Source organism: Rhinopithecus roxellana, chromosome 12 (assembly GCF_007565055.1).
Source record: "Rhinopithecus roxellana isolate Shanxi Qingling chromosome 12, ASM756505v1, whole genome shotgun sequence".
In the NCBI taxonomy this organism is placed as follows: domain Eukaryota; kingdom Metazoa; phylum Chordata; class Mammalia; order Primates; family Cercopithecidae; genus Rhinopithecus; species Rhinopithecus roxellana.
This window is the reverse complement of record NC_044560.1, coordinates 117830332-117839567: the sequence shown is the minus strand read 5'-3', so window position 1 is coordinate 117839567 and position 9236 is coordinate 117830332. Positions and strand designations below refer to the sequence as shown.

Sequence of the window (9236 nt, the reverse complement as noted above, 5' to 3'; positions counted from 1 at the left end):
AATCATTCTTAAGATCCCTTGAGGTCTGAATGCGTCAGTGGCCGACCATGAACCGAGAGAGCCAATTCACATTTTCCTGAAAACATGAAAGAATTGTCTATTTCTTCTGCAGCAGATACAGCAGAGCCTGGATCTGCTGGGGTCATGGCACATGAGAACAAAAGGGCTAACAATTGGAAACCATGCAGTGATTAGTGCAACAATGTTCACTAGCCACCAATTGGAATTATGAAACAGAGCTAAATAAACATAGGTGATGAAGGAAAGGGCACAACATGATACAAAGGTGCTCACCAATGCAAGGATGCTTTGGATGGCTCTGTTCTCAGGAGAAGAGATGGGGTAGAGATTGTTCCTATGGATGTATTCTACCTGCTGTTGGTGCCTGTACAAGACCAAAACTATGGAGCTACTGGCCCAGAGCAGGAGCCCCAGACACAAAACATCATGGAAGGATGTCAATGCTGCATAAACTGACTTGATGACTTCATCACTAAGTGAGGTGGAACAGCATCCCAAATCTCCTTTATTTGTGATGTTGTTGTTGCTCCATTTGCCAGTTGTATAAATAGGAAAAATGGCATTTACCAGCATGTGGAAGGCCGGGCACAGGATATTGGAGAGGCCAATATACGTTGAGGTTTTCACTTTCATTTCTGCCCCCCTGGAGCTCCTAGTGTTGATGGTGATCACCTGGAAGACACTCAAGAGGCAGGTGCTTCCAATGGACACACCCCTGCCTACCCTGTGTACATACAAAAGAACTTTGCATCCAAAATAATGGTCAAAATGTTTCAACCCAAAAGCTGCTATGGTCTCTGGGATTCCTCTAGAGAGGATAACCAAGGAGTTAGCTACAGTCAAGTGCCTGAGAATCAAATCTATGGATCTTGGCTTGTATCCCCTAAAGTAAAGGGACATATAATAACATAAGAGTGAAAAATTCCCCAGGATTCCAACAACTACCTGGAATAGGAAGTTCATTCCAATTTTCAGATCCACAGAGGCCATTCTGTCATTTTCCAGCACTCAATATTCAGTAAGCAGAAGGTTCTGCATGGTAGCATGAGTTGTGGGCCACATTTTCATGGAAAATAATCTTTCACTTATGACAATTTCTTCCCCCTGAGAATTAAAAGTGAAATATATAGAGAGATATATTGTTAAGAAATTTCCCAAGTTTCATGTGTTTCTTTTTACAGCACCTACAATGTATGAGTGACTTTTATAAATGCTGTACCTATTCTAACATTTAATATTCACAACCCCATGAGTTAGGAATTCATGTTATTCTCCTTTCGCCAACTAAAAGAGTTTAAGCACAAGGAGGTTAGGTGACTCATTTAAATACCAGAAGAGTGAAGATTTGAACGTGAGTAGCCTGATTGCAGTGACACTGGTGTTCACCACTGCGCTATACCATAATAGTTGCCTTGTTGTGTTCTTTATATATCTATACATATATTTGTATATATACATATATACACACATACATACACACACTACATATTTATAAATATTTGTCATATTCACTTTATAAATTTGGTTTGATAATTTCCTATTTTTGTCAAAGTATTTATTCTACATATCAATATAACTTCTGAGTGAACATTCATAGGTCTGAATAAATTATAATAAGCACTCAATAATTTTATATGACCCAATGTATTTAATGTGGGTAGATGTTAAGATACCAGTGGAAAAACTCATTTAATTATCTGCAAAGACTAAAAATACTATGGCACCCATCACGGAAATTAATGTACAAAATTAGGTAGGTTGTGCACTAAAATATGAGATATGAAATATAAAAGGTGATAAAGTATTTTAGGGTAGAAAACAAATTAATCATTTTAAAGATTATGTAACTATATATTTATTATTTTAAAACAACTAACTGAAACTTGAATTAATATTTGATTTGGGAAACTTATGAAAATATAATAAATATGCAAAATGGAATTTGAAAGTATGGAATCTTGTGCATTCAATACATTGAAAAGAGAAAGAGGCTGGGCGCTGTGACTCACACCTGTAATCCCAGCACTCTGGGAGGCCAAGATGGGTGGATCACAAGGTCAAAAGATCAAGACCATCCTAGCTAATACTGTGAAACCCCATCTCTACTAAAAACACACACACACACACACACAAAATTAGCCAGGTGTGGTGGCACGCACCTGTAGTCCCAGCTACTTAGAAGGCTGAGGCAGCAGAATCGCTTAAACCCGGGAGGCGGAGGTTGCAGTGAGCCCAGATCACACTACTGCACTCCAGCCTGGGTGACAGAGTGAAACTTCGTCTCAAAAAAAAAAAAAAAAAAAAAGAAAAGAAAAGAAAAAGAAAAGAGAGAGAGATGGGTAGTGAGCTTTGGAATAATGTTGAAATGTTCATAAAACAGAGAAAATATAACAAGATTTATATGAGCCTTAAAATTGCTTTCTTCTGATGAGATTATATTTAATAATTAGTTTTAAAATTTAAAATTTAAAATTAAGTCCTTAATCGTTTGCTGTCTGAAACCTTCTATTATGTTGTTAACTTTTTCTTAAAGAACCTTCCCTAATTTCAGGAAGGAAAATAGTCTCAGCATGATCAATAGACCACAGACATTTTCAGCAGAGACACATTTACTGTCTCTATTAAGCATGACACACCTATATTACAGAAAAATATTTATAGTTCAGCAATTCCTATTCAGTCACATTGCTTTTGCTGTGAATTAATAATTCAATGAGCTGTCATATTCGTTATCCCATGCATAGAGCTTTTACAGAAATAGTTATACTACTTCCAAAAATATCTCTGTGACTTTTGCACACCATATTAAACAGTAGGTTAATTTTGAAATTACAATCTTGAAGCACATTAAAATTCAGACTTTGATAACACTTGGATTAAACACCAAAAACCCCTTCAATGAGAATTTTGTTGTATTACATTAGCAGTAGTCACGGTTCAGTTTAGGATTTCAGACCTCCAGTCCCTCTCCACAAACTCAGCTCACGCCCCAGGCATTATTCCTTCTTCCTATCTAGTTTTGCCCCAGACCAATTTCTACCCCAAAAGAGTTTCTTTTCCAGACATGCACGCCTACCCAGATTCCTGATACATTTCCTATGTACAGACTCCTGATACAGACTATGTCCCTCAGTCTAAAGTAGAAAATACCCGACTCCTTCCTGCTGCCAGGACTGTGAGCTAAGGGTGACGATCTTAACATTCAAAGCATGTGTGGGAGGGAGGAAGGCAGAGCCTGAAATGTGGCTTTGTGATTCTGTGACCTCTTCTCCCCACAGAACTGCAATTAGGATTTCACCTGTAGTGTCAATGCCAGCTTACACTTGGGAAGCTGAGAATAGTTCTGGAAAACTTTTTTAATGCCTAGAATCTTTTTTTTTTTTTTTTTTTTTTTTTTTTTTTTGAGACGGAGTCTCGCTCTGTCGCCCAGGCTGGAGTGCAGTGGCCGGATCTCAGCTCACTGCAAGCTCTGCCTCCCGGGTTTACGCCATTCTCCTGCCTCAGCCTCCTGAGTAGCTGGGACTACAAGCGCCTGCCACCTTGCCTGGCTAGGTTTTGTTTTTTTTTTTTTTTGTATTTTTTAGTAGAGATGGGGTTTCACCGGGTTAGCCAGGATGGTCTCGATCTCCTGACCTTGTGATCCGCCCATCTCGGCCTCCCAAAGTGCTGGGATTACAGGCTTGAGCCACCGCGCCCGGCCTATGCCTAGAATCTATTAGAAGTTTCTAGTGAGCATATCCAAAGAGACCATTGGAGTGTTTGGGAAAGACTGTTTTCCATTATTTCTTATAAAAAAAAAAAAAAAAAAAAAAAAAAAAAAAAAAAAAAAAAAGGCTATGAAAAGATTTTGTGACTATTATATTCCTAATAAGAAAAAACATTTTAATTAAGTTCTGAATTTATATATAAAATAGCAGACCAGGTGCAGTGACTCACACTTGTCATCCCAGCACTTTGGGAGGATGAGGTGAGTGGATTGCTTGAGGCCAGGAGTTTGAGACCAGCTTTGGCAACACAGTGAAACCCCGTCTCTACCAAAAATACAAAAAATAGTCTCATAACCTGGTCTCAAAATAAATAAGATAACCTGGTCTCAAAATAAATAAGTAAATAAATAGACCTAAATGTAAAAATAAATTCAAAAAATAAATAGTAATTTAAATATTCAGCATGCCTGAGAAAGGTTTATTTAGAATACAAGACATGCAAATAAGAGAATGTGGTTCAACATATTTAAAATTAAATAAGAAGACCATATTAACTGGGAAAATAGTTTTATACCCTTGTAAATTATTTCTCATTAGCAAATTAACTTAGAAATCATACTCTATTAGAGTGTTTAATTATTAGTGATTACACATCAGAATATAAGAACAAATAAATTATTAGTGGGTATATATTCATTGGTTAGATACTTGAAATGTATTTTTAATAAAATACTTCAGTGAACCTCTTCATTTTCTTACATTTATGTTATTTTGACCATGAGCATGCTATTTCCACAGGTGATTATGTAGTCTTCCTTAAGATGTCCATTGTTTTACCATAATGCTAATCTTCAGAAGAAAGCTGAGGACTCAAAGTCAAGTGTTCAGATGACTGCAGGGTGACCGACAGTGTGACCACCACCTCCTCAAAGCCAGTGAGCTAGAACCACCCTGTTAAGTTGGTCCCAGCTTCGTGACCATCAGAAACTGTAGGATAAGAGAAGACTGTTAAGTTTTTAAAAATTATTTTCCTTTAAGTTTGGGGATACATGTGCAGAACGTGCTGGTTTGTTACATAGGTATGCATGTGCCATGGTGGTTTGCTGCACCCATCAACCCGTCATCCAGATTTTAAGCCCCGCATGTATTAGGTATTTGTCCTAATCCTCTTCCTCCCCTTTCCCCTCACCCCCTGACAGGCCCCTGTGTGTGATGTTCTCCTCCCTGTGTCCATGTGTTCTCATTGTTCAAATCCCACTTATGAGTGAGAACATGTGGTGTTTGGTTTTCTGTTCCTGTGTTAATTTGCTGAGAATGATGCTTTCCTGCTCCAACCATGTTCCTGCAAGGGACGTGAGCTCATATTGTATTTTACAGCTTCATAGTATTCCATGGTGTATAGGTACCACATTTTCTTTATCCAGTCTATCATTGATGGGCATTTGGATTGGCTCCAAGTCTTTGCTATTGTAAATAGTGCTGCAACAAACATCCGTGTGCATGTGTCTTTATAGTAGAATGATTTATAACCCTTTGGGTATATATCCAGTAATAGAATTGCTGGGTCAAATGGTGTTTCTGGTTCTAGATCCTTGAGGAATCGCCACACTGTCTTCCACAGTGGTTGAACTAATGTACACTCCCACCAACAGCGTAAAAGCGTTCCTGTTTCTCCACATCCTCGCCAGCATCTGTTGTTATAAGAAGATCGTAATTTTAAGCCACTCAGTTTTGGGGTAATTTTTTATGCAGAAAGATATAACTAGTACAGCCTACGAGCCATCAATGCCACTTTTCAGAGACATCCAGATAACACACACACATTCAAAATTCGAGAAGTATGCTGATAGAATTGTACATTCTACCTAATATCTAAAAATGAAGCAATAGGGCCTGGGTGCAGTGGCTCACACTTGTAATCCCAGGACTTTGGGAGGCCAAGGCAGGCAGATCACTTCAGGTCAGAAGTTCGTGATCAGCCTGGCCAACATGGTGAAACCGTCTTTACTAAAAATACAAAAAATAGCCAGGCATTGTGGCACACGCTACTCGAGAAGCTACTCGAGAAGCTACTCAAGAAGCTGAGGCAGGAGGATTGCTTGAACCCAGGAGGCAGATGTCACAGTGAACTGAGATCGCGCCACTGCTGGGTGACAGAGCGAGACTCTGTCTCAAAAAATAAATAAATAAATAAATAAATAGAACAACATTGAAAGTCTAAAATGAAACTATTAAATAAAGTCTGGTACATTCATATTCTTTTTTTTTTTTTTTTTTTGAGACAGAGTCTCGCTCTGTCGCCCGGGCTGGAGTGCAGTGGCCGGATCTCAGCTCAACTGCAAGCTCCGCCTCCCGGGTTTACGCCATTCTCCTGCCTCAGCCTCCCGAGTAGCTGGGACTACAGGCGCCCGCCACCTTGCCCGGCTAATTTTTTGTATTTTTAGTAGAGACGGGGTTTCACCATGTTAGCCAGGATGGTCTCGATCTCCTGACCTCGTGATTCGCCCGTCTCGGCCTCCCAAAGTGCTGGGATTACAGGCTTGAGCCACCGCGCCCGGCTCATATTCTTTAAAATCAGAAAATAACCCCAGAAAGTACTTGTGATTAAGAAAATCAATTGGTGGGTTTATGTAAAATATCAGTACAGAATTAACAGCGCACTGTGACTATATGTACTATCCTACACCTTAAATACATATTAAATGGTCTGGAAAGATACAGCTCAAACTAATGAAGGTATATGTTGATACAAAACTAGTATGAAACAAGGGATAATCAATGGGAACATATTACCATCCACAGTATTTCCTTATTGTACAAAATTGTTCCCAGTATGAGTTATTAAGCAGAGTGAAAATTAAAGATTTTTCAAGTTTAGGAACACATTTCCTTAAACTTTTAACCCTATCCATCTCAATTATTTACTAGAACGGAGGGGTCAGGAAAAGGAAAACTTTCATTTTCTACTTCTGAATTTTCTTCACCCCCAAAATTGCAGCATTAGAACATTAAAATACACATCCAGAAATAAATTCCATTTCATCATGAAAAAAAAGTGACACAATCTTGGAGTATGTGCATTTTGAAGCTCTCAGGAGAAAATCAAATGTCTCTCCCTGTTTCCTACACTGGGAGCCATGATGTCCTCAAATTTCCCTCCTGACAGCCTTACATGTGACTATGTCCCCATCCAGGGGAATTAGACTCTCCAACCTACAGTTTATATATTCCACCACCAAGAACTGTGCCCATACACTTTAAAAACATTTCTTAAGGCCGGGCGCAGTGGCTCACGCCTGTAATCCCAGAACTTTGGGAGGCTGAGGCGGGTGGATCATGAGGTCAGGAGTTTGAGACCAGCCTGACCAATATGGTGAAACCCCGTCTCTACTAAAAACACAAAGTTAGCCGGGTATGGGGGCACATGCCTGTAATCCCAGCTACTCAGGAGGCTAAGGCAAGAGAATCACTTGAATCCGGGAGGGAAAGGTTGCGGTGAGTCAAAATGGTGCCACTGCACTCCAGCCTGGCAACAGAGCGAGCCTCTGTCTCAAAAAAAAAAACACACAAAACAACAACAACAAAAAATTAGCTGGGCGTGGTGGCGCGCACCTGTAATCCCAACTATTTGAGAGGCTGAGGCAGGAGAATCGCTTGAACCTGATAGGCGGAGGTTGCAGTAGGTGGAGGTTGCAGTGACCGAGATCACGCCACTGCACTACAGCTTGGCGACAGGGTGAGACTCCATCTCAAAAAAAAAAAAAAAAAAAAAAATTAAATACATATATGTATTTTATATGTAAAATAAACAGAATTTTTTATGTGTATGTTTATATTGTAAATAACATATATATGTATTTTTATGCTAAAATGCACTCTCATTTTTTCACCCTTCACCTGTTATCAGATGTAATTCCCAGTTACGAAAACAGAGACTCAAAGGCCTTGGTTTACTCAGATACCACCCAATATGGGCTCCTCTTCTCTTGAGGAGCCTCCAGTCAGCAAGTTTCCTCTCTGGGGCCAAGAGAAATCAATTCAGTTGGCCAGGAGCACGGCCAAACACATATTATGTTAAAAATACTCTTCCGGGCCGGGCGCGGTGGCTCAAGCCTGTAATCCCAGCACTTTGGGAGGCCGAGACGGGCGGATCACGAGGTCAGGAGATCGAGACCATCCTGGCTAACCCGGTGAAACCCCGTCTCTACTAAAAAATACAAAAAACTAGCCGGGCGACGAGGCGGGCGCCTGTAGTCCCAGCTACTCCGGAGGCTGAGGCAGGAGAATGGCGTGAACCCGGGAGGCGGAGCTTGCAGTGAGCTGAGAGCCGGCCACTGCACTCCAGCCTGGGCGGCAGAGCAAGACTCCGTCTCAAAAAAAAAAAAAAAAAAAATACTCTTCCGAATAACTGAGAATAAAGACTTTACAAACTAAAGGCCAGGAGCAGTGGCTCACGCCTATAACCCCAGCACTTCGTGAGGCCCACGTGGGCGGATCACCTGAGCTCAGGAGTCCCAGACCAGCCTGGCTAACACGATGAAACCCCGTCTCTACTAAAAATGCAAAAATTAGCCAGGCATGGTGGCATACCCCGGCAGTCCCAGATACTCGGGAGGCTGAGGCAGGAAAATCGCTTGACCCAGGAGGCGCAGGTTGCCGTGAGCCGAGATCGCGCCATTACAATCCAGCCTGGGAAACAGAGAGAGACATCATTTCAAAATAATAATAAAAATAATAATAACGGTATTATATTAGTAATTAATAACTTAGGCAAAATACAAGATACCAACTCCAATAAATCCAGTACTTGGATTTGTAATTTATCTCAAGAAGCGTGCATTAGAATAATAAACTAAAGAAAGGAAAATACATTTATATCGATACAAGCAGAAATTTTTGTTCTTTTAAAGCCAAGCCTCAGCCTTCCACCCCCACAGCCCAGGGTCTGATCCCATAAATTCTCTGGAACTCAGTCCACGAATCTCTGCCTCCTGGGTGACTGGGGAACAGAAACAAAAATTATGTTCCAGTGAAAGTCAATATAAAATTTTACAGTCCGCATAGGCACAAAAATGCATCTCATTCTAGTTTCCATCACCTACGCAGACAACTCCAGCTTTCGCTTGATGAAATAAAAATTCTAATCGTCCAGATCTCAGAAGTTCCTGGATCCAAGCGCCCCCCATACCGTCGCCCTCTCCCATCCACCAGGTCCCAGCGCTCCTCCTGATTGATCGCAGGACGCGCCTCCATCGCTCGCAAAAACGTTTTCAAGCAAACCTTTCCCAACTTAAGCTCCGATTCCAATATAAGGGACCTACGGGTCTCTAATTTTTTGCTTAGCTAGGCTCCAAAGGACACCAAAGAGATTAAAGGGAATCCAAAAGTGAAGAATCGAGTACTGCTGGACTACAAACAGACCAAAAAATGCCGCTGGGACGCGCCGAGGGGAGGTCCTGCAGTCCGATCCCTAGGCCCCGCCCCCGCCCCGCCATTGTCCCCGCCCAT

General features: G+C 40.9%; 1 protein-coding gene across 1 annotated transcript; it reads right to left on the bottom strand.

The window, feature by feature from the left end:
• Positions 1-33: 33 nt before the first annotated feature.
• On the bottom strand, positions 34-1011 carry LOC104672652 (vomeronasal type-1 receptor 2). The gene has a single exon (XM_010376479.2). The coding sequence runs from the start codon at positions 1009-1011 to the stop codon at positions 67-69; it is 945 nt and encodes a 314-aa protein (XP_010374781.2). The 3' UTR covers positions 34-66.
• Positions 1012-9236: the final 8225 nt, after the last annotated feature.

Coding starts and splice junctions, on each gene's coding strand:
- LOC104672652 (XM_010376479.2), bottom strand. CDS start 1,011: ATGGCCTCTGTGGATCTGAAAATTGGAATGAACTTCCTATTCCAGGTA.